Source organism: Peromyscus maniculatus, chromosome 21, assembly GCF_049852395.1.
Source record: "Peromyscus maniculatus bairdii isolate BWxNUB_F1_BW_parent chromosome 21, HU_Pman_BW_mat_3.1, whole genome shotgun sequence".
NCBI lineage: Eukaryota > Metazoa > Chordata > Mammalia > Rodentia > Cricetidae > Peromyscus > Peromyscus maniculatus.
In genome coordinates this window covers 3,188,567-3,213,908 of record NC_134872.1, presented here as the reverse complement: position 1 = coordinate 3,213,908, position 25,342 = coordinate 3,188,567, and the positions used below count along the sequence as shown (strand labels likewise).

General features: G+C 45.6%; 3 protein-coding genes across 3 annotated transcripts in view; 1 reads left to right on the top strand and 2 right to left on the bottom strand.

The window, feature by feature from the left end:
- Positions 1-4,484, bottom strand: part of LOC143269999 (butyrophilin subfamily 1 member A1-like) — a 10,967-nt gene extending 6,483 nt beyond the window's left edge. The window contains exons 1-6 of the mRNA XM_076558062.1: positions 4,312-4,484; positions 2,841-3,238; positions 1,693-1,974; positions 1,379-1,579; positions 1,155-1,175; positions 1,046-1,072 (exon numbers count right to left, since the gene is read on the bottom strand). Coding sequence (XP_076414177.1) covers positions 1,046-1,072; positions 1,155-1,175; positions 1,379-1,579; positions 1,693-1,974; positions 2,841-3,238; positions 4,312-4,484 — 1,102 coding nt within the window. The remainder of the gene's footprint in view (positions 1-1,045; positions 1,073-1,154; positions 1,176-1,378; positions 1,580-1,692; positions 1,975-2,840; positions 3,239-4,311) is intronic.
- Positions 4,485-8,140: 3,656 nt separating this feature from the next.
- LOC143269991 (heterogeneous nuclear ribonucleoprotein L-like) lies at positions 8,141-12,013 on the top strand. Its single transcript, XM_076558033.1, is given in 5 exon segments — positions 8,141-8,245; positions 9,471-9,652; positions 10,139-11,019; positions 11,103-11,275; positions 11,277-12,013. Coding segments are annotated over 5 exon segments (2,046 nt in total). The 3' UTR covers positions 11,982-12,013.
- Positions 12,014-13,025: 1,012 nt separating this feature from the next.
- LOC102917010 (butyrophilin subfamily 1 member A1-like) overlaps positions 13,026-25,342 on the bottom strand; it is a 28,687-nt gene continuing 16,370 nt past the window's right edge. The window contains 3 exon segments of the mRNA XM_076558275.1: positions 13,026-15,303; positions 15,305-16,017; positions 16,372-16,398. Coding sequence (XP_076414390.1) covers positions 15,256-15,303; positions 15,305-16,017; positions 16,372-16,398 — 788 coding nt within the window. The 3' untranslated portion in view covers positions 13,026-15,255.

The window sequence follows — 25,342 nt, the reverse complement described above, 5'->3', positions numbered from 1 at the left end:
GACTAAAATAAAATTATTCCACAACTGTCAGAAACATTATAACATCAGCACCTTTTGGAAAGCTTATTTGGAGATGTGCTGAAAAAGAAGAATGAGTATAAAACATAGACAGGAAGGGAGTTTTTGGGTGAAATGCCCAGTGTTCCTCGTGTAAAATATCTCTAAATCCAGGCACCACTATTCCAGAAACATTAGCCTACCCTCTTCTTCCCACTGAGGTCAGCAGCCCTGGCCTCTGCCCATCTCTTTGATCAACACCATCAAAAACTAAGGGAACAGATTCCCTGGGGGTTGACTGTGGATTGAGAGGAGGTCATACTCCAGAATCTGTGTGTTTGTTTATTTACAAACACCTTGTGCTGGGTAGGATTTTCTCAATTTGACACTAGCTAGAGTCGTCTCAGAGGAGGAGCCTCAGTGGAGAAAATGCCCCCATCAGCACAGCTGTAAGCAAGACTGTGGAGCATTTTCTTGGTGGATGATTATTATAGGAGGGGCCAGCCCACTGTGGACAGGGCCACCCTGGACAGGTGGTCCTGGAGTGCAGCAGCAAGCAGGCTGAACAAGCCTTTGGGAGCAAGCAAGTAAGCCTTTCTCTGTGGTCTCTGCTTCAGTTCCTGCTCCAGGTTCCTGCCTTGAGTTCCCGCCCTGGCTATCCTCAGTGATGGACTGTGGTGTGAAAATGTGTAACATAAATTAACCCTTCTCTCCTGAAGTTCCATTTAGTCATGATGTTTTATCACAGCAAGAGAAACCTAACTGAGACATCTTTTTTCATGAAATTTAAATACTGCTGTTTGGCTTCCAGGTGTCGACAATACTCTAGAGCTACTGGAGCCAAAGTCAGCAATTCAGTAGACAGGACTGAGACCCAGGGCACAGGACACTTCCAGGAGTCACATGTCCTCCAGCTCTGGGCTTCCCCTTTCCTGAACCTTATACTTTTGTCCACTAAAGGGGTTCCCATTCTGTCTAGAATCAAGGAGGGGGCACACCTGGCCACATGTGCTACAAGGAACCATGGGACACCGGGACAGTCACTCACCAGCCCTGTAAGCTGCCTTCCTCCGATCTGAAAAACAACACACAGGAGTCAAGTGAGCTACTGGGCACTGAGGGGACACCCAGGGCTCAGGAGGGAAAGCATGGCTCACCAAGCTCTTCCTGGAGTATGCCTGAAAAACAGGGAGAAGACAGGGTCTGTGCACTGGACACAAAAACAGGAAAAACAATTGTTTCCTAGTAGTCTAAACTGCAGACCACCTGACCCCAGCACTCCAGCCATCCTCTCTGGGCTTTCTTGGCCACCGACTCTGAACCCAGAACACTGCATCTTCCCGGGACTCTGGCCCAGTCCTGGGCTGCTGTCATGACTTACTTGTGGTCTTCAGTGCAGCCTCCTTTGTCTTCTGGAATGACTCTTGCTCATATTGCAGATTCTCCCATTCCTGCCACAACTGCAGCTTTGATAAATGTTCTCTTCTGAACAAACAGCATGACCCTAAGACCAGAAGTCCCATCATGGTCACACTCACGGCAAAAGCTGGCATCCAGGGAGAAGCCTGAGGGAAGAAGGGCTCTGTGGCCCAGGCAGAGAGCCAGTGAGTGTCACACCTGAGGACAGTCAGCCCAGCACACTCCAGGAAGGCCATCCACTTCCCAAGCTCTGTAGGAGTGAGGAACAGCCCTCACCTGGGATGAACATGCCCATGGCCTTCTCCTGGCCCAAGATGGGATTGAAGGTGGAACAGGTCACATTCCCCAAAGAGCTGTCTCTCACCACCAACGTGGTCTTCATGCTGAACAGCCCCTCATCATCCTCAGTGTGGTTCTCAGAGGATGCTGGGAGCCTCTCCCCTCTGGAGTCTCTCCACTGCACCTGGGGCTTCGGGTACCACCCTGAAGTCATGCACACCACACACACACCACCATCTTCTGGACCTTTGATGTGTACTTCAGGGACAGAGCCCACCACTGCAGGAGGACACATGTGAAGACCCCAGAAGCCACTTTGGGCTCAGGCACCACAGGATCACCTATGTGTCTCATAGGAACCTCTCATGGAAACATAGGAATTGAACAGGAAAAGCACACCTGTTTTGGTACTAGGTTGAGCCCCTGTTGCCCAACAGAAGAAAGATAACAGGGTCTGCTATGGGGGACAGAGCACAGGCCACTCTTTGTTCAAAGACAAGATCCAGAGGAAACAGAAGAGGGTTGAGTCAGGGAGACCTGATATAGAAACCATCATCCATCTCTCCATTAGCCACACACCTGTGACCCCTGGGATAGCAGGCCCACACCCAGCTCCCGGCTAGGAAAAACTAAACCCTGAGGGCCTTCCTTACTCTACTCACTCATTTGTCATGTGCATTGATCATCAATTAACATTGACTTCTCATTGGGGCATTGATCATCATTTAACATTGACTTGCATTGGGGCACTCTGATTTTTCTGCCTACTCCCTAAAATAAGAATTTCCATAGCTGGTATTTTATATGACACTGACAGTGTCCTTGTCCCCAGAGCCAGGACTAGCACATTTTGCATTAATGGATGTAGGAATGAGTCACTCTTCCTCCTTTAAAAAATGGAGGATCAAAATTAAATAAAAGTAAAAATGATGGACCAGAGCCGAGTATGGTGGACTATGCCTATGATCCCAGCAAAGAGGATCTGACATTCATGATCACCCTCCACTACACATCTGGATCAAGGACAGCCTGCTCTACATGGACCTCCCCTCATTCAATATATTAAGGAGCCGAGTGACATGATCCCTTAGTTTCCTCACACACAGGTCACCCAACATCTTTAGAACAGGGATCAGTTCACCTACCTGCCACCTTCAGTTCCAAGATGGCCTCTTCATAGAAGAGACCACGTTTGAAGAAGCAGACGTATTTGCCACTGTCTGATATCCAGACCTTGTGGATGCGCACAGCAGCCTTGCCTTGGTGGAATTGGTCCTTCACCAGTGATGTCCGTCCTAAATACTCAGCCATCTGCTCTTTCTTCTGTTCTTGTTGGTTCCGATAGACAAATATTGCTTCTGAAAATCTGGTTCGGTACCACCTGAGCTCCATGTTCTCCACACTCATGACAGGAAACAGAGAGCAGGGAAGTGTGGCTTCTCCACCCAGCTCAGCCACAATGGGGTCTGAGGGACCAAACACCTGGAACTCATCTGTGGACACAGATGTAGCAGAGAGAAAGCTCAAGACACATGAGTCAAAGCTGTGTGACATGGGATGTCCTGGGAGCAGGAGGCAAAGGCTAGATGAGGTTGTTCTAGGCATTGTGGATTAGGCATCCAGGACTAATATATAGGAAATCTTCAGACTATGGCAGTGTAGCCTATAAATCACGGTAGAAACTTCCTATTCTGCTGGTGTCTCTGGTCCTAGACCCTTTCATAAAGCAATCACTTGTGCATTCATTCTCCAGCTTGCATGTACCAGGTCAACAGGGTACCTTTCAAGTAGCTGGATCTCAGCTTAGAGCTCGGGTTCAGTAGGTCTGGGGTGGGCCCAAGATCATTCATTTCTAATGGTCTCTGCAGATGCTCACAACAAGACTAATGAGAACACACCTTGAGAAACACAGGTCTAACTGGTCAGTCTTAGACCTCACCAAGGAAACTACCAACCTCCAACCCTGAATTCAGTCTGTCAGCCCACATCTTTCTCCACTGAACTACATGTGAACTTTAAAACATAGAGCAAGGTGCTGGAAAGATGGCTGAGCAGTTAGGAGAACTGGTTACTCTTCCACAGAACCTGGGTTCAATTCCCAGCATGAACAAGGTGGTTCACAACTATCTATAACACTCTTCTAGATTCTGTAGGCATCAGACATGCAGGTGGTACATAGTCTACATTCTGGAAAAACACCCATACACAGTAAATAAAATACATGGAGCCCAAGTCAATGTTTGTGAAAAAGCCACTAGCATTCCCAGAAGCGTCAGTCAATTATTGGTAAAGAACAAAGATAACCTGTCTCACTCTAAAAGCCCTTGGCCCTCTAAGACTGGAGGACTGTGATACAGGCACTGCGGGCCCCCATTAGCTACTTATCACTCTGTGCTGCTCCACTTGGCTCTAATCCACTGTTGCCACTCAACAGACCAGGACTCCTGCCTGCTGTCTCCCACCCCCACTTCTGTGACCCTTTAACATGGGTCAAAGCCATATTGCTGCTCTGCTCAAAGCTCAGTCCTGACTCTACGATGCCCACCAGGACCCACAGGGCTGCTCCCACCTCAGGACCTCCCACACTCAGCTCCTGCTTCTCCCTCCCTGGTTCACTGTGCTTCAGCCAACACTGGCCTCCGCAGCTCCTCACAGCCCAGGCACACGGCCAGCTTCAAAGCCGTGTGCTCAGCTATGCTCCCAGAGTAGGATGTGGCTATGGAAGTCAGGTTGGCCAAGGACTCACAGTTACCATTCTCAGCCTTTCCATTGTCAGCTGATGCTAACATGCTCAGCCTACATTTTTATTGCTATTCACTGTGAAGGGAAAACTATGAAAATCCTGGATCCCAGATACAAAGGAATCACCCGCATGTCTGAGCATTAAAGACCCTGACAGATTCCACTCATTGAAGTGAAATATGGGAAAAGAGAACAGGACACACTCACTTGTAGACACCCAGGGAAGCAGCTGGGCAAGGACAAACAGGCAGGTGAAATAGCGGAGCAGAGCATCTTGGAAGCAATTTTCCATGTCCTCAGAGCTGGGGAGAAAAACAGGTATGATAGACAAAGACGGGGCAGGAGGCAAGAGGCAGGTTACACCAAGAGTTTGAACACATCAACAAGGAGAGAATCATCAGGGCTGGTGTCAGCCCCACAAGACAAAACACATCCATACTAACTGGGTGAAGACCCTGACAGCCCAACACTGACAAACCTCCATGTTTGGTTCCTCTCAGCTCTGCTGAACAAGACCGAGGAGCTGGGACATCCAAGTCATCTCAGAGGAAGCCTTTCCTTTCCTTCCCACACATCCCCATCCACAGTGCAGCCAAACACAACCAAGAAAACTAGGCCCTGCCTTTCTCAGCACCTTGAGGAACTCAGAGTAGACATCATCACCTCAGCTCTCCATTATCCTCATACTGCCTGTGACCCCCGACACATACAGCCTCTGTCCAACCCATCCCTCAAAACAGCATGGCTGCCGCCTGTGCCTCTACCCTTCCATAATTGTGACCCGGCATCATCTGGGCAGCTTCAGAGACAGACAGGTCTCCCAGAAGGCTGTGGTGCCCATCACAAGTGCCTTGTTCCAGCTTTTGGTTGTGGAGTTTCTCCACACTTCAGTCCCAGCCCAGTCCCTCCATGGTTCCAGGCCATCACCCTACACTCAGCAGGTGACATACACACACATGTCCACAGACAGCTTTGTCCTCATAGTCTCTGTCTTTGATAAACACCCTGCATGGTGTAGACAGGCTTGAAAAGAACATAAACAAACCCTGGTCTGCCCCAACCACCTGCTGTCTAGAAGGGTGGGGGAAGGGAAGCCTAAGGTCCTGAGAAGGACAAACTCAGAGACCTGTGAGCTGTCTCCAGGCTCAGCCACCAGGGATGTGACCTGCAGGGACTCACTGAACACAATCTCAGCTCTGGTTCCTTCCTCGGGCACACAGGAGTCTTCAAAGCCAACCTACCTGGTTCTCTTTGCTCCCAGCTCTGGAAGACTGTGACTTCATGGGGAACAGCTCAAGGCCTAAGGGACCCAGAAGAAATCTTCCTCCCAGAGCTCAGCTGCTCCAAGGTGCTCTCACAGCTCTAAGCTCGGCTCTCCCCAATGCCAGGCTCTGGTTTCCACATCTCCGACAGGTTCGTAGTGTCTAGGCAGCAGACAGGAAGCAGAGGCTGGCACAGCCATCATGGCCTCTACAGAGACTTTGACACTGCCTGCTCCAGCAGAGCCCTCCCAGTCCACAGAGCAATTGGAGCTTCAGCCATCAAAACTGAAAGCTAAGGTAATGTGAACTGGGTGTGTTTCCCTCTGCATGTGTCTTTCTCTATCAGGAAGAGGAGAAAGTCCACCTCCCACCCCATCTCTCCCCAGGCCACCCCTACCTACCCCTGCCCCTCCAACCCTGCCTGCTGGGGAGATCCTGAGGTCCACCCATGTTATGGACACCCATGTTCTGGAAATTTCATGAGGTGACAGGAGGAGGACAAGGACACCTCACTGAGTCTCTGTTCAGCATCAGGAGCTGGGCTGGACTCACCAGTTATGTCAACTCCTGTCACAACTGCAAGTGAAGGTGATGTCATGAGCCCTGACCAGCTCCAGTAACTAAGAGGAGGGGAGGTAGGTCTTCCAGAACCCTGTCTTCCCTGTCCCCACCCCCATCCCACCTCATCCCCAGCCCTGCCCAACACCCACTCCAGGCATCACAGACTCAGCAGGAGCCTGCAAGGGACCTTGGACCCCAGGAGCCTTGATATTACAAACTTATCTCCTTCTGGGGCCCAGCCTATGACTTCCACATGGGTGGCTGGATGGGGTGGAAGGCAATGACAGGAGCAGATCAGACAGCTGAGAGGAGACTGAGGGGCCTGGCTGGGGTGTCCACTGTATCCTCGTCCAGGGATTGGGGTCAGAGCCAGCTGCACTGACAATAAGCACTAGTACAGAGGCCACAGGACTGTGCTTGTGACTCAGGACCCTGACACTGTGTGGAGTGGGACATACCTGCCATCTCAGCACTCAGGAGGTGGAGGCAGGATGACCAGGAACTCAAGGCCATCCTCAGCTACATAGAGCTCAAAGTCAGCCTGACCTTTGTGACTCCTGTCTGAAAGTTGGGGGGCTGAGTGAGGAGGAAAACACCTTAAATAGAAGCAAGGCTGCACAGATGGATCTGTCGGGTTTTGTACAGCCTGGGCTAAATATTGAGTTCCAGGCAAGCTCTGTAGGAGAGAGAGAGAGAGAGAGAGAGAGAGAGAGAGAGAGAGAGAGAGAGAGAGAACAAAAAAGTGGGTGAGAGTGTGATTAAGTAGACTATAAAAGCATTGGCCACCAAGCCTGACAACCTGAGTTTGATCGTTGACTCCACATAAAGGTAGAAGGACAGAACTGACTCCTCCACCTCCCTGTCACTCCATGTTTGAGCCATGACATGGACACACTGGTCCTCATTTGCCTACTCACACCCATGCGCGTGCGCGCACGCGCGCGCACACACACACACACACACACACACACACTATTAGATAAAGAATGTTTTGAATGTTTGTTTTCATTCTGTGTGTATGCACATTTTCCTCTGTTCATGCATGTGTGCCTCATGTGTTCCTGGTTGCCGCAGAGTCAGAAACTGAAAACCTGAGCAGCTCTGTGGGTGCTAAGAGGTGAATCCTGCTCCTCTGCAAGAGCAGCAGGAACTCTAACCACTGAGCCATAGCTCCAGCCCCATAAATAATTTTTGAATTGGGAGGTAAAAGACTTCTCTCAAGTGGCCCTTCTGGACTCTTTCCACTCTGTCCTTTGTGACAGGAAGAGGAGACAGTGGAAACAGCAGTGAGGCGGCTGTGGCAAGGACGCCCTTGGTGTGGTGGCAGGAACACCAACAGCAGAGAAGGGACAGCGGAACCTAAGGAGAGGCCTGAGCAGAAACCACAGGGGCAGAGACACTGAGGGGCAGCTGGAGTAGAGGGGCAGTGAGAGTGGACAGAAAGCTGGGGCAGAAGACAGACGGACGGACTTGAGAGCCAACGAGGAGGAACTGCAGACCCCAGTCACCAGATGAGATCTGGGAGCCACAAGCTTCAAGAGTCAAGGATGCAGGGGCTGGAGAGACAGTTCAGAGGTTAAGAGACCCACTGCTCTTGCAGAGGACCCTCAACTCTGTAAATGACCACAACTCCAGGTCCTGGGCATCTGGCGCCCTCTTTTGGCCTCCATGTGTACCTGCACTCACACATGCACATACACACACATAGGCACACACATATACACATAATTAAAATAAAATAAATCTTTCTTAAACAGTCAGGGGTCCTGGCACTCTAGCCCGAGAGCTGCAACACCTGCCGTGTGTGACACTGTGACACTCACAGTGGTTGGAGCTGAGGAGCCAAACGCCCAGAGTCCATCTCAGGGTTTAACACCAGCATGTTCCCTGCTGCTTCTGCCAATCAAACTCTCCTGCTGGAAGCCGAGATCTCAGAGCCCTCAAGTGCAGGAACTGCTGCAGCTGAAGCCCAGAGCAAAGGCCAGGTGTGCTGTAGCTCAAATCCCCAGGACTCAGGTGAGGACACAGAAGGATGAAGAGGTGAATTCAGGTTACCATAGCTACAGTGAGTTTAAGGCGCTGTGCAGCGAGGGAGGGATTTTCTGACCATCCTGGCTTGCTGGACATCCTGGGCCTCTCCTACCACAGAGCCTCCCAGAAGGAGATCACAGACAAATCCCCAGGCACATGCTCACAGGCACTTTATTCTGAACACCTTCTCTTTCATTCCCATGGGTTTTGTTTTTAGTTTGTTTGGTTTTTTGGTGTTAGACTGTGATATTTGGAGAGTTAGCGATCGATGGGACCCTACCCAGGTCAATCGGATACAGAGACAAACCCTGTCAGCAGTTAGAGCTACCCCTAAAGCCATCTAAACCCAATGGAGGATCACCCAAGTGGGAAATCAGTGTGGACAGTGCTCCACCAATTGGGAGTGAAGGGAGTTGGGGGTACATTAGAACTTCTACTTAAGAGCCTGACTCTCAACTGTAGCAGGAATCTTAACAATTCTTATTAATCAAATCAAACCCAGGGCCAGGTATTGGGGTGAACACTGGAAGATCAGAGAGACAGAACAAGCCACAGCTTCCTCACCTCGCCGGATCCTCAGCTGATCCTGTTTCCTCAGACTGGAGGCCTCTGAGTCCTCATCCAGAATTGGTCTGAGCTGAACTGCTGCTAGAAGCCTGAAAGCTTAACCAGCCAAAAGCTTCTAGTTCCTGGTCCTCACGCCTTATATATCTTTCTGCTTTCTACCATCACTCCCTGGGATTAAAGGTGTGAGTCACCATGCCTGGCTGTTTCCAATGTGGCCTTGAACTCACAGAGATCCAGATGGATTTCTACCTCTGGAATGCTAGGATTAAAGGCGTGAGTGCTACTATTTTCTGGCTTGTGTATCTAGTAGCTGTTCTGTTCTCTGACCCCAGATAAGTTTATTAGGGTGCACAGTATTTTGGGGAACACAATACCACCACATCAACTTCTTTGTATGTCACCCTCATTGGGGATCCTGTGCTCTCTGGGGACCTCGGCTGGAGGAAACTGAACACACCAGGCATATCACAAAGATATATACACACATACTCACAAGTAAAATAAAAATAAACCTGTATATAAATTTGTTATAATTATGTGTATATAAATTATATAGGGAGGCCGGCTGGGAGATAAAGGGAAGCATCCCCTCAGCCCGCGCTCCCTCCTCAGCCACGGGCCTGGAGCGCGCAGCGGGCGGCAGCAGCAGCAGCAGCAGCAGCGGCGGAGGCAGCAGGGACAGATCGGCAACATCTGAGGCTCAGCTCCCACGCCGCCACCTCGGCCGCTGCCATGTCCTCCTCCACCTCCTCCTCCTCCCTGAAGGAGAAGACGTACTGCAGTGGGATGTTAATGTATGTCCTGTTGGAGCCCTTCTTGGGTTCCTTGTGGCGTTACCCAGCAGGTTTGCATAGAGGATGATTAGGACCATGGGCCTGAGTGCAGGTGTCTGAGATGGTCTGCACTTGGCTGTGCTGGGGGATGGTCTGCATGTCAAGTTGCTCTGATTGGTCAATAAATAAAACCTGATTGGTCGTGGCTAGGCAGGAAGTATAGGCGGGACTAACAGAGGAGAAATAAAAGAACAGGAAGGCAGAAGGAGACTCTGCCAGCCACTGCCAGGACAAGCAGCATGTGAAGATGCTGGTAAGCCACGAGCCACGTAGCAAGATATAGATTTGTAGAAATGTGTTACTTTAAGATATCAGAATAGTTAACAAGAAGCCTGCCACGGCCATACAGTTTGTAAGCAATATAAGTCTCTGTGTTTACTTGGTTGGGTCTGAGCGGCTGTGGGACTGGCGGGTGACAGAGATTTGTCCTGACTGTGGGCAAGGCAGGAAAACTCTAGCTACAACGTACGAAGAGGAGGACCAGGAGTTCGAGAGCCAGGCCAAGCGCCTCAAGACCCAGGAAGGAGAGATCAGCTACTCGGCGGAGGAGAGCGAGACTTGCCAGGAAGCGACGCCTCAGGCCGGGAGCGACAGCGACGGCGGCGGCGGCGGCGGCGGCGGCGGCGGCAAAGAAGAGGGTGACGGCAATGAAGGTGACAACTGCGACGAAGGAGGGAGCGGCGGCGGTGGCCCCCAGAACCTGCCCCAGTCCATGGAAGGAGGTGGAAGTCATCATCAAGTTTCTGTCTCCCCTGTTGTGCATGTCCGAGGGCTCTGTGAGTCGGTGGTGGAAGCCGACCTTGTGGAGGCGCTGGAGAAATTTGGGACAATATGCCACGTGATGATGATGCGGTTTAAACGACAGGCTCTAGTGGAGTTTGAAAATGTCGATAGTGCCACAGAGTGTGTGACATTTGCTGCAGATGAGCCTGTGTACAATGCTGGCCAACAGGCTTTCTTCAGCTATTCTACAAGTAAAAGAATCACCCGGCCAGGAAACACTGATGATCCCTCAGGGGGCAACAAAGTTCTCCTGCTCTCCATTCAGAATCCTCTTGATCCAATCACGGTGGATGTTCTATATACAGTATGCAACCCTGTTGGAAAAGTACAACGTATTGTTATATTCAAGAGAAATGGGATACAAGCAATGGTTGAGTTTGAGTCGGTCCTTTGTTCCCAAAAAGCTAAAGCAGCACTCAATGGAGCTGATATATATGCCCGATGTTGCACACTAAAAATCGAATATGCAAGGCCAACTCGTCTAAATGTGATTAGGAATGACAATGACAGTTGGGACTACACTAAGCCTTATTTGGGAAGACAAGGTTGTTGTTGGCTTATGCTGAAACTTCTTGAAAGAAGCCCACTTTGAAAATGTGTTGCTGTTGAAGCTAATAGTATGATTCAGATAGAGGAAAGGGTCGCCAGAGACAAGCCATTTTGGGAGATCATCCTTCTTCGTTTAGACATGATGGCTATGGATCGCATGGTCCATTGTTGCCTTTACCAAGTCGTTACAGAATGGGCTCTAGAGATACACCTGCACTTGTTGCTTCTCCATTACCACAAGCTTCTTCCTCTTTACATGCATGGAGGAAGTCCCTCTGGCTCCGTCGTAATGGTTAGTGGATTACACCAGCTCAAAATGAATTGTTCAAGAGTCTTCAACCTGTTCTGCTTGTATGGAAATATCGAAAAGGTAAAATTTATGAAGACCATTCCTGGCACAGCACTTGTAGAAATGGGTGACAAGTATGCTGTAGAAAGAGCTGTCACACGCCTTAATAATGTCAAACTCTTTGGGGAAAGACTTAGTGTTTGTGTATCTAAACAACATTCAGTTGTTCCAAGTCAAGTATTTGAGCTGGAGGATGGTACAAGTAGCTACAGAGATTTTGCAATGAGTAACAATAATCGCTTTGCAAGTGCTGGCCAAGCATCTAAGAATATAATCCAGCCACCCTCCTGTGTGCTGCATTATTATAATGTTCCACTGTGTGTCACAGAGGAGACCTTCACAAAGTTGTGTAACGACCACCAAGTCCTTCCATTCATCAAATACAAAGTGTTCCACGGGAAAGCTTCTGCTAAAACCCTCTCAGGGTTGCTGGAGTGGAAATGCAAGACTGACAAAGCCATGGAGGCCCTCACTGCACTCAACCACTACCAGATCCAAGTCCCAAATGGTTTCAACCCCTATACATTGAAGCTTTGCTTTTCTACATCATCCCATTTACAAGAAGAGAAGAGCATGTTAGATTTACGTTCATCTTTATTACAGTTTTAAAGCTATACTTCATTAAAAATATTCTAAAATGGTTGATCTAATGTTGACTTGCTTACTATAAGATCCTGTTCTGTAATAAACATATTTTGCCTCAAGTAAAAAAAATAAAATAAAATAAAATAAAATAAATTATATATGTGCCACTCAGGAAGTCTCAACTGCATTTCCTCCACCTCTGCTGCTCCCTTGTAGCCTGACTGTGACAGTGTGGCCTGGACAGGTAGGTGCCATTGATTTCCCTGTTAGGCACTTTGCTGAGGAAAGGTAGAGCTGTGGCCAGGCCACCACATTCTCTCCCCTCACTCCCATGTCCTCTTCTGCACATACAGCCTCATTGAGACCCAACCCACCACCACACACTCCTCGTCCTTCCCCTAGACGATGCCCCCAAAGCTCTTCCCTCCTCCAACCTTCATTCCCCACCCCTCTCCTCCCTCCATTTTGCCCTCCATTCCCTCATCTTCCCTCACCCTGAAGTCCCGGCCCTCTCACAGCTACCCAAAAAGACTAATGAGGGAGGATGGTGGACACTGTGGTCAGCCTGAGCATCTGTAGGAGGAGACGCTGGAGTCCAGATGTTGTCCATACCTTACTCTGCACAACCATGAAACCAACTTTCCCACAACTCCAGTTTTTACTTTAAAAGGCTCAGTAGAATTACTAAATAAAATAGTGACTTTTAAAGGCCAGTGAAAATTTTCAGGAACAGAAAAAATACACATTCTTGTCCACTTATATTCCATCTCAAAAACTCAATTCCGTCTTCTTGGTACCAAGGCAGCCATACATATTATAAAAATGAGTTACACCACTGTGTTCCAATAAAACTTTATTTATGGATACTGAAATTTGAATTTCATCTTTTCACATAGCACAAAGTACAAATTGACATTTTACATTAAATATAAATATAAGTTCACAGGCTACACAAAAAAAGTAAATTCAATTTTTCAGACTATAACTTTATGAAACAATTATCAATAAAATGGCATTAAAATAAAAGATGAATTCTTTTTAATTTTATTCATTTGCATTTATGTATGAGTGTGCTGCATGTATACCTGCCAAAAGAGAAATCGTTTAACTTGGGAAATACTGGTTACTTCTGGTTGTTCTTGTTGTTTGTCTTATTTTAAACTACAGAGGTTTGAACCCAGGGCCTCACATGAGGGTCAAATGCACTACCCTGGAGTTATATCCTCAGTACTTAATTTCTTGATTCTACAATATATTTTCCAAAGAAAACCATATGCATTCTGTCTCACTTAGGGTTTCTGTGCTGTGATAAAACACCATGACTATAAAGAACATGGGAGAAGAGTTTATTTCAATTGCATTTCCATCATCAAAGGAGGTCAGGGCAGAAACTCAAACAAGACAGGAATCTGGAGGCAGAAGCTGAGGCCGAGGCCATGGCAGAGAGGGCTCCCAGGCTTTCCCCCATGGCTTGCTCAGCTTGCATTCTTACAGCCACCCTGACCAGCACTGCAGGGAGGGCACCACCCACAGTAGGCTGGGTACTCCCCCATCAATCACTAATTAAAGAAATGACCCAAGGACTTGTGCACAGACCAAACTGATGGAGCCTTTCCTCAATTAACACTACATCCCTCTTCCAAAATGACTCCAGCTTATGTCAAGTTGACATAAATGAATAGCCAACACAAACTGTCATTTAATTTGTGAGGCAAACAGACCCACAATTCTAGTACAACTTCTAGACCCATTATTTCTCTATTGCTGTGCTGAAATGCCATGACCAGGCAACGTATAGAAGGAAGAGTATATTTGGGAATAGTGTGTAATGGGAGCCCACCAGAGAGGACCACTCAGACACTTCACACCCAACTGAAAGTCTCCATCCCAGCTGGCTGGGACTACACCAAGCACTCAGGGACCAAGATGGGACTACAATCAGGCACTCAGGGACCCAGATGGGACTACACCCAGGTCCACAGGGACCCAGATAAAGCCCCAAGTGTCCAGAGTGTGGTGCTTTTGAATTTGAAAAACACATCCTGGCATCTCACTCAGCAGCTGCAGGGGGCACTTCACACAAAAATGTAGCTTAACAGAAGCTAAGGTAAGCTAGCTGGGGCATCTTGACCTCAGGTTCCTATTAAACAGTCGGGTTATTTTCCATGGGATTCTCCATCAAGGAGATCAATTCCAGCTAAATTTGAAATGTCCTCAGCAAGAAGGACAGATGGAGGAACCTCTGCACCATCTTGTTCTGTCAGCATCGTTCCAGAGGGACAAGAGTCCGTGATGACAGGGCAGAAGACAGAGGTTGGAGCAGGAACTGGGATCTTATGTCTGAACCACATGCAGAAAGCAGAGGAGGCAAGCTGGGAATGATGCACGGTTTTGAATCTTCAAAGCTCACCCTAGTGACACACTTCAAGGCTACACATCCCAAACCTACCCACACTACAACCAACTATGAACCAAGTATCCAAACATATGGGACTATAGAGGACATTCTTATTCAAAACACCACACTTGGCTACAAAGAGAGTTCCAAGCCAGCCTGGATTACAAGAGATCCTGTTTGAAAACATAGATACATACATACATAGCTTAAAAGAGATAGAAAGACAATAAACAGTTAAAATATATTAAATTGAACCTTAGAAAATATGAATTGTCGTAGTTATGTGTGTATTTGTGTATTTGTGTGTGTGTGTGTGTGTGTCTGTGTGTGTGTGTGTGTGTGTGTGTAGAAAGAGACTGAAATACAGAAATCAAAGAATTTATGCAAGAAATCATTGATAGACTGATATAATGATAAGGCTGGTTCATGGAGACTTGATGAACAGGTTATTGCCCACAGAGAAGGGTCCCTGAAAGAACTATCTATAATCTAGTGATCCCACTACTAAGAACAAATCCACAGGACAGGAATTCAGGTATCAGAGACATCTGCTCCATCATATTCACTGTAGCCACTGGTCACACGACCCAACACATAGAGCAGACTCTAGGAGCCCATGGCCAGATGAACAAATTAAAACAATGTCCATTCAGCCCTTGGTCCATTTCATGCCAAATGGTAAGAAACCCAAGAAAATGCTATTTAACACCAAAAGGAACATGCCTTACCATAGTTCAAACCAACTGGAACAATAGTCTGCTGCCTGGACACAAAGCATGGACTCCCTGTTCCCACAGTGACAGCCTCAGAGTCACACTTGAGAGCAGTGGGTCACAGCTCCAGCCCTTCCAGGACTCATCCTGGGAGCTTAGCCTGTGGCTTCTACAGACCCACAAGGACTCACACTGACAGTTTAGAGGCTGAATCTGCACTATGGGAACAAAAAGTCACCAGGATGAGAGAGGAATGGGGATTCTTCCCCTGGGAGAGAGTCAACAACTCTAGCGCCTGGGGTGAGCCCCTGCCCTGGGGGACTCAGAGACTCCTCCAAAGGAACCAACAATAACTTCTTCCTCTTCTTCCCCCTCTTCTCCCTCTTCCCCCTCCTTCCCTTCTTCCCCCTCTTCCTTCTCCCCTCCCTCCACTCAGATCCATGTGCCATAGAGCTGAGAATCATTGAAACATCTCCAGACTTCAGCCTGAAGTATGGAAAAAGAGTCCCAGAGAAGGAAGCTTCATGGAAGGAGAAAATGTGGGACATGTCACTCATGTTATAGAAGGAAATGTCACCTTCACTGTAGTCCACAAACACCCCCACACTCTGGGGAACTTGCCTAAAGGACAATGAAGCCCTCCCATTGTCTATATAGGCCCAGTAGCCAGTACTAGATTGTCCCACAGTCCAAAACCCCTTCTCTGGACTCTCAAAGTACAGGCCTTCCCTCTCCACATCTTCCCTACAGACGCCCAGAATCCACTTGCTGCTATCTCCATTCTTTATCTTCACCTCCCAGTAACATCTACCAGAAGAGATGCCTTCAGTGCCCAACACATAGAAGAGGCCATCCAGGCACATAGTGGTATCCTTCCAGGTCACACTCATCCTGTCCTGAGAGATGGCAAGGATGGGGTGGGCAGAGTCTGGATCCAGAGTGACAGACCCTGTGGGGAGAGTTTCCAATCATAGGAGGTCCTCTCCAGACCTCAAACAAGGCCACAGCTGTCCCACCTCCACCTTAAAAGCTCTTAGCTTCTTCTAGGGGGACAAGTTCCTCACAGAAGAGCCTTTGGCTCAGACCCATGGCTTGCAGCAGGGCAAGGGAACAGAAGGTTGACCAGGGGTTACAAGGTCACAGGACTCTTGTGAGCCAGACCCAGCTTAGTGGCTGTCCCTCTGCCTCCCACACCACCACCACTGAAGCTGTCACCACCTGGATCACCACAGGGGACTGAAGGAGGGACCAGAGCCATGGGAAGACCAGGAGGAGCGTCCCTAAGGAAGACAGAGTCACTCACAGGCCTGGAAATGTTCCTTGCGCCAATCTACAAGAAAAGAACAAGTCATGTGAGGGATTTCACACACTACACCCATCTGCTCCATGACTGTCTTATGAAACACAGACCTTGGAGTTGTGGGGACAATGTGCCTCTCTGTTATACACACAAAAACACACACATAAATACATATACACACAGAGAGACACACAAACATACACACACACTCATAATCAGGTCCTGTTGTAGCCTTTCCATAAAGACTTGACCAATGGAGCTTAACATCCATCCCTATTAAAGGCAGAAGAGCAATGTAGTATGCATTCTCTCACTATGCCTTGTCAGGTCCCAGACACACAACCATCCTGGAAACTATACATCTTTGAATATAAAAATTTCCAAACAGGGGGGAAGGGACCTGATGAAGCAGGGGGCCTTTGAGTTTGAGACAGCCTAAGCTACATGATGAGTTAGAGACAGCCTAAGCTACATGATGAGTTAGAGACAGCCTGAGCTACATGGTAAGGTCCTGTATGAGTATGTGGATGGCTCTGCACAGTACAGTGCTTTAAGGCCATTGTTTGATCATACAGATCCACAAACAAACAAAACATCCTCAGAGGTTAAGAGCACTTGAAGCTCTTGCAGAGAACCAAGGTTCAGTTCCCAGCATGCACATAGATGCTCATGATCATCTGTAACTCCAGTTCCAGAGGATCTAACACACTCATCTAGACTCCAAGAGCACCAGACATGCACATAGCACACAGACATACACTCAGGCATAATATTTATACAGATAAAAATAAATACTTAATTAGATAAATAAAATTTCTTGTGAGAAGTTCTAAATTGCACTCTGGTTCCCATGATACAAACATCACAGAAAGTCATGTGTAATTTCAAATAGATCACACATGCATCAGCAAGACTATAAACACCCTGGAGTCAATGGACACCTGGTCTAAACAGCCAATACCTGAGCAGCAGGTACTCTATAGAAGGACTCCAGCTGGAACCACAAAGCAGAGGAGGGAGGGAGAGAGAGAGAGAGAGAGAGAGAGAGAGAGAGAGAGAGAGAGAGAGAGAGAGAACATCAACAGACCAGAGGACTTGGAAAAAAAGGAACTCAAAACTGAAATAAAAGGATAGGAACCCCAACATTAAGACTATCTTAGGAAGACCTGAGTCCTAAGCTGCATGCGCAGACTTCTGGAACCTTCCAGAAAGTAGTAATTCTAATCCACAGGGTCTAATCCACATGGCCCTCCACAAGTCTATAATCAAAGCTTAACTCCCACTAACCCTGCACCTGAAAAATGTCCACTGAACCAGGAGTTTGCAGACTGGGCCATTGTGGTGATATATTTTGTACCCCAATAAAGCTTGTCTGAGGATGAGGGAAACAGAGCCAACCACTAGATTAGACATAGAGCCCAGGCAGTGGTTGCACACACCCTTAATCTTATCACTTAGGAGGCAGAGATTAAGATTTCTTAAAGGGAGAAATTAGTTAAAAGAGAATTTTTTCCCACATTAAAAAACGGGAAACATAAACCGGGCGGTGGTGGCGCATGCCTTTAATCCCAGCACTCGGGAGGCAGAGCCAGGCGGATCTCTGTGAGTTCGAGGCCAGCCTGGGCTACCAAGTGAGCTCCAGGAAAGGCGCAAAGCTACACAGAGAAACGCTGTCTCGAAAAAACCAAAAAAAAAAAAAAAAAACGGGAAACATTTTTACAAGGAAGAGTGTTTGGTCTCTGTTTGATAATATGATTGATGTTCTGAAAATGGAACAATTATATGAGAGGATAATTAATGTAGATGGGATTAAGTAATGTCAATTATAAATTATTGTTTGATAATTTTGTTTTATTGTTAAAAATTTGGTTAATATGAGTGCAAAGATAAAAGTTTTAGAAAAACTTGTTAAAACAGATCATAGAGATATTCAGACACAGAGGAATTTAAAGATGAACCAATCTCAGCATTGTATTATACGGTTACAGAGAAACAGCCTAAGGCTTTCCAAGAGCCAACCTTAATCTATCCAGTAACATTACAGGAACTGCCAAATGCTCAAGGCTGTGGGGGGGGGGCGTTTACTCACCAACCCCACAGCTCCCCAGAGTTTTCTTGAGTGCGAGCAGCAGGAAATATTAGATAGAAGGATTTATTGCGAAGAATATCGCAGAGATAAACTGACAGAAAATAAAGGATAGCCTTGAGAGAGCCTGGAACCTATTCCAACGGGCCCTGACTGTCTCTGCCCCAAGGTTTTTATAGAGACGCCAAGGGGTGGAGCAAAAGACCTCCTCCCCCAGCACAACCAAGTGCAGGCCATCTCAGACACCTGCACTCAGGCCCGTGGTCCTGATCATCCTCTATTCAGACCTGCTGGGTAAAGCCACGAGGAACCCCAGAACGGGCTCCCACAGGTCCCCCCTTCTTTTTTTTTTTTTTTTTTGTTTTTCGAGACAGGGTTTCTCTGTGTAGCTTTGCGCCTTTCCTGGGACTCACTTGGTAGCCCAGGCTGGCCTCGAACTCACAGAGATCCGCCTGGCTCTGCCTCCCGAGTGCTGGGATTAAAGGCGTGCGCCACCACCGCCCGGCAACCCCCCTTCTTAATATATAAAAAAAATAACTATTAATGGCTTACAGCAATCCCCATAGCTGTTACACCTCCCAGTATGGGAGTAGAGGATGATATAGATGGCATTTCTCTTTTGAATTAGGTTCAAGGTGACTACAGCAGTCTTAGCTGCCTCAAGCCCTTTCTAAACCAAAAACTCTTAAGGCGACTACAAACTTAAAGAATCCCTTAGCTTCATCATTACCATTAACAGGTTAACATAAATATTGCTATACATAGTCACAATTCTCTCAATCTTATAACTCAAAGCAAACTCTTAATATATAGTTAACAATTTTCTCCATCTTACAGCTTTAACTCAATCATTTGAATTTTCTTGTTAACAGAACATGGGAAAAACTTTGATGTATTCACATTGAATTTAAATATTTCCTTAACTCCACAAAACCAGGGTGCATTAATATCAATAGGTTTCTGTGAACATAATTCAATCTCATAACTCCTCCTTTTCTTTATAATTTTTTAAACAAAATCTCAAACCTAGTTAGAGGAACCCAAACTTATACAATTCCTACAAACCAATATTGAAAAGCAATATTTTCAATCTAATCATTATCACTTTGAAAACTTTTAGCAAAACATCCAAAAGAGTTTTACACTTTAAATTTAGTATACCCATTTGCATTTCTTACTAACATAACATTAATCCACTCAAATAAGAAAATGTTTTTTAAATTACATAGACTAAGGAATATTAACTCTCCCTTTTCTTTATAATTTAAGCAAAGTCTCAAGCCTAGTTAGAAAACCCAAACTTTTCCATTTAAACAGTTCCATTTGTAACACAAAATCAGTTTCTTAAGTAATTCCATTTTTACATAAACAGTTCTACAAAACAATTCATGAATCACAAGTTAATAAAGCATATATGCATACACAAAACTGCATCTTGATTCTAGGTAGAAATAAATTTCTTCATTTAACCCAATTCCAGAAAACCGTTCCTAGGTCATTACTCAAAATTGTCCCGTTGCAATGAAATCTCTATTGTTTATTTCTTTTTTTTTTTTTTTTTTTTTTTTTTTTTTGGTTTTTCGAGACAGGGTTTCTCTGTGTAGCTTTGTGCCTTTCCTGGAACTCACTTTGGAGACCAGGCTGGCCTCGAACTCACAGAGATCCGCCTGCTTCTGCCTCCCGAGTGCTGGGATTAAAGGCGTGCGCCACCACCGCCCGGCCTATTTCATTTCTTAAGTCTTAAAATTCAAATGATAAATTCTGGTACTAGCCTTCCAAATATGAGAAATCCATAACCAAAATCTTTTTGTAATTTTATTTCATTTTAAGTTCAAAAAGTTCAAACAAGAAAAATTCTGGTATCAGGCTTTCACTTCCAAATATGAAGAGTCGTTTTTCAACCAAAACTTTTTGCAGTTAATAATTTTGTTCAAAGAAGCGTCTCTGAACTTTTATTCTCAAGCCAGAGACCTTTTTAGGTACAGTAGTATTCAAACCGCACCGTTTTTTATGTTAGCTCAGGTTTTTCTGTGCTGCATTGATATTCCACGGATCTCAGCTGCGGATGCCTTGTGCTGGTTCTGGCATCCACCATTCTTAGCTTCTTAGCGGCTTCTGGAGCTTTTGAAACCATTCAGACTGCCTACTTTGCAGTCTACTAGGACACTACCTGTGTCTCAGGTGTTTTCACCATATACATTAAGAATAGACTCACACTTAACATTTACACTTTACAAACTTACATATAACATTTTTTGCCTTGCAAAACATTTAGACTCATATTCAACATTTACATTTTACAAACTCACATATAACGTATTAACATCTACTTATTTATACTCCTTAAGTAAACTATAGAACTACTTTAGTAAATATATTTCTTACTACCTATATACTTATATTCATTCCATCTTATTCTTATTTAAAGTTACATTTACAACTAGCATCTTTACTTCTTACAAGCTTATTACTACATGTCTTAAGACTACCTTAGATACTTCTTGCAAGCTTATATTCTTAGAGGAACTCTATAGATCTATTTTACAAGCTTATATAGGGCTACTATTGGCATATATTTAACTTAGCAAACACCTAAAGATTTCTTAACACAGATCTAACAAGACAGAATAATTTCTACAAACTCATATCTTATTTTTGTCTTTCTACTTCTTACTCTTAATTATTATCACTATCTCTATTAGAAAGATTCTCTTAACTAGACAGGAAGTACGTACATCATTTCTAAAGTTTAGAGTTTATAATCAGCTTTGTTATAAAGCACTGGGATTTAGAGAGTATTGTCATTATAGAGTTGTGATACTTGTTGCTAGGGGATTGTAACATTCTCGGGATGAAGCCACATCCCAAAGTTGCCGAGTTCTCTCAGCCTTTCTGGAACCGGCAGAGATGCACTGTCAGCAGTAGATTGTTTTTAACTAGAGGCTGTCCCTTCACCCAAATTCATAATAGTTCCCCTAAGTTCTTCAATTCAGACAAACGTTTCTATTACAGCAGTACTTTTGGTTTGCTCTACTGGAAAGCTTCACTTCACGCTGAGGGTGAAATTACCGTATTTAGCTGCTGTAAAGCTCTTCGCCAAATACTGCACAGCTATTAGGTGATATAAGGTATTTTTCTAAAGGGGCTAGTAAAGCCAAAAGCAGCACAGCTCCAAACTCTTATTTCCTCACTGTTTGCATTAAACCAGTGACAAAACCTCAAATACTAATCGAGCCACTTTCATTCTGGTTCCTTTATAGGAACCTCACTGGAGCTGACTTTTCTTAGTTCCATGCTCCTTACCAGATGCTCCGGTAACCACCGAGCTTCATTCTCCTCTTGTGAAAAAACACAAACATGTCCTTGACCCCATATTAAAACAGGATCGGGACCCTTCCATAATCCCGAGCAGGGATCTTTCCATTTCACTTGAGTTTCAGGATTTAGTATTTTCACTTCATTAGCTTTAACTCCTGATGTTATTAGCAGTGGTGATATTTAACATTGATTTCTTATAAGGAACTTTCAGGTAAAGCAACTATTTTGTAAGACAGCTAGATTTTCTGAAGTTTGTTTCCCATCTATAAAGCAGTCATTTCTTTTTTGAATGCCTGTTTCCTTGTCTCCTCATTAGATTTGCAAAGGAATTGCTCGTTGCAGTTTGTTCAAAAGGCAAAGAACTTTATTAATTTCAACATAAGTTTCTTCATATCTAAGACAACGTTCAGTGTATAAACTGCTTTCCCTTGTTTTAAGGATTTTAAAGTGGCTTGTTTGCTCTTAAAGGTAGCATTTTGTCATCCAGCTACCGTAAAAACTTTGCACAGCTATTATGGTAAATAAGGCATTTTACCCACCCCCAAACCGCAAAGCACCTAGTTCCGTATCCTTTCAATTTTTCATTGGAACTGACACTTAAACTCTTAGATGATTTTCCTCCTTATTCTTTTAAAAAGCTGTACTTTAAGTTTACCATGAACCTATTTTCGAGCTGACAAAAGTGTTTCAGGGCAATGTCACCATGTTTAGCAGAAAAACTACCTTTCCCAGAATGCATTTCCCTTATATCAGTCCATAATAATATCAGTCCCATATCAGTCCCTTATATCATTTTCCTTATATCATTGATTTCCTATAGTTCTTTTCGGGTCTGAGAGTCAACTGGTTCTCTTTTACTAGACTTGCCTGGGAGGTTTGAACAAAGTCTTTTGTTTTTGCAACGGGAGATTTGAACAAGCACTTTACATTTTCAGCTATGGCACATTGAGAGATTTCTATTCTCCTCAGCTGGCTTCAACAGGTGTCTCTCCTTCATTTGACACTGGCCCCGGATCAGAACCGCACCTGCCTCATTAGCGCGCATTGAGGCTGGCATTTCTGATAGCCACTTTCCTCGGGGCTTGTGTTTGTTTTAGCCAGTCAGTGAAAAACAAAAACATTTACAACAGCTTTTCCATAGCTCCTTCAGAGATTTTCTCCCACTGATTTTCTCATTTTGCTTGTTCCTTCCCCCCACACACACACACACACACACACATGGAGAGCTTCAGGTATCTGTCTGCAGCTCTGTACCTCTGCTAGCTGCCTTTGGAGGTAGGGGCTTTTTTTCTCCCCCTGAATCTGCCTCAAACTCTAGCAGCTTTGTCAGGTCATGCATTTTCTGGGGAGGAATCTGTCCCCTCTGTTTCTTCTGAGTCTTTCTCCCAGACAGTATCCAGTTTGGTCTCAGTTTATCCCTCTACCCCAGAAACAGTTTCTGACACTACAGTGGCGCCTTTCCCTACTCCTGAAGGTAGGGGCTTTAGTCCGTTTCTGTTTTCTAGGTCTGTGTGGTTTGCGTACAGACTGAAAATCTAACAAGGGAGGTTTTTGCCATCTCTAAACTCCCATTAGGACAGGTGTTTTGCTTCATCAGGCCTTCACCTAGCCCAGTCCCCCAGTGGGTTGCATTTGCTTGTCTGGGTGCTCAAGGACAGCGCTTATGCCAGAGGCAATCACCCCTGAGGGCTACACTCCCTCATCTCAGGGAGTCAGTTGAAACAAAGCTTTTCTCAAAGAGGTGCTTTCTCTGACAGAAAAGAAAGCTTTACTCCTGGATAGTTCTGTTCTGCCCTGGTCGGGCTCTTTCCCCAGACAGCGTTCTGACTCGGCAGCACAACTGCTTCAGACACAGTTCAGCTTTACTGTTTTCCCAGAAAGGTCCTTAAAGCTTTTCTCAGATTTCTTTTTGCAGCTGTAGACCTATCAACCCAGGACTTGTAGGAAAGTGGACAACTGTGCTGTTCCCACCAGCTTTAGCTTTGTTTGGTCATTAGCAATCTTCCCCCTGGGTCCTGCACCTTCCTGCCTCAGCTCTGTGCTCCAGGAAGTTTGCAACTGCAGGAATCCTAGTATCCCCGAAATGCATTCCAACTCAGAGACGCTGGCCAGTCGCCTCTGGGTTTTTGGTCAGAAGCTAGGGTACAATGCTAACAGTTTGCATTGCTTCAGGGAATTCTTTGCATTAGGACGATTAGGAGCACCTTTTTTTTTCAGTTTTTTTTTTCTTTATTTTTCTTTATTTTACAATACTATTCAGTTCTACATAATAGCCACAGATTCCCTTGTTCTCTCCCTTCCTGCCCCCCTCCCCATCCCCCCAGCCTACCCCCCATTCCCACCTCCTTCAGATCAACGCACCCGATCTCGTCTGATCTCGGAAGCTAAGCAGGGTCGGGCCTGGTTAGGACTTGGATAGGAGCACCTTTTCATTCTGAAACGCTCACTCAGAAACAAAACCCTTGATGCCTCAGCTCAGCTGTAACTGAAAAGCTTGGTTTTTCTGCTTTTCTTAGGCAAAGTTTCCTGCCTCTTTGGGCTCTCTGTAGCTCTTTCCCCACACTCTCCCAAGCGTTTCTCTCAGGGTACTCTGACCCACTGTCTTTTACTAGCTTGAAGAGACAGAGCTTAGAAGAAGATTTTAGGAACTTGTCCCTGCCTCCCGCATTTCAGGGAGGATTTTTAAAGGTTGAAAGAACTTAGGTTTTGCTGTCTTAAGGGGTTTGTTGTTTTCCCTTAGAACTAATCACAGGTGGTCCCCATACTAATATCTTCAAGTGATTCTAATTTTTGTCCTTCTGAGAGAGAAAGTTAAAGGCTTTAGTTTTTAAGTGTAAGAGAGCTTTTGAGAAAGATTAAGGCTTTAGAGAGATTTTTCCCCCAAATTTTCCAAGAAAAGCTTTTTGGTTTAAGAGAAAGATGTTTTTCCCCCAAGAGAGAAAGACCAACTTTTCCCAAAACTTCAACTTTAAACTTTGACTTCTTACACCCCCATTTTTGCCTCAGGGAGAAAACACTTTCTCCTGCCACTTGGACTTAGCATTTCAGCTGTCCCCAGGACAAAAAGCTTCCATAGGAAACTTTTTCTTCCCCATAAGCTCAGAGAAGAGCTTTTTTACATCCCGTAAAGCCCAAAGATTTTTCCCAGTTTGCGTTTATAGCCCCCGAAGTTATAAAATTGAAGAGTTTTTCTGTCTAGTTGCCTTACTTATTTTTTCCTACACGATCTTACACTTCTAAGTTTTTCCTATACTATATTACTACTCTATACCTTATACTTATTTTTCACAGAAACTCAGAAAGGGATAGAAGATAGAAAATTTTGACAGAAGAGAATTTCGCTGCAGCATCGGACATCCTTCCAGTCCACTTTCCTTTTCTCTCGAGGATAAAACCCTTGCCTCTCAATAATATATATAAAATATATATATTTTCCATAACACCGGCATGCCTTTCCACTGGCAGGGCTGACGGGCTGACTCAGCACTTTCACCAAAAACTCTGTAATAAAACTATTATTTTCCTTTATCTTTAGTCCCTATTTCTTTGTCTTTAGTCCCCCCCCTTTTT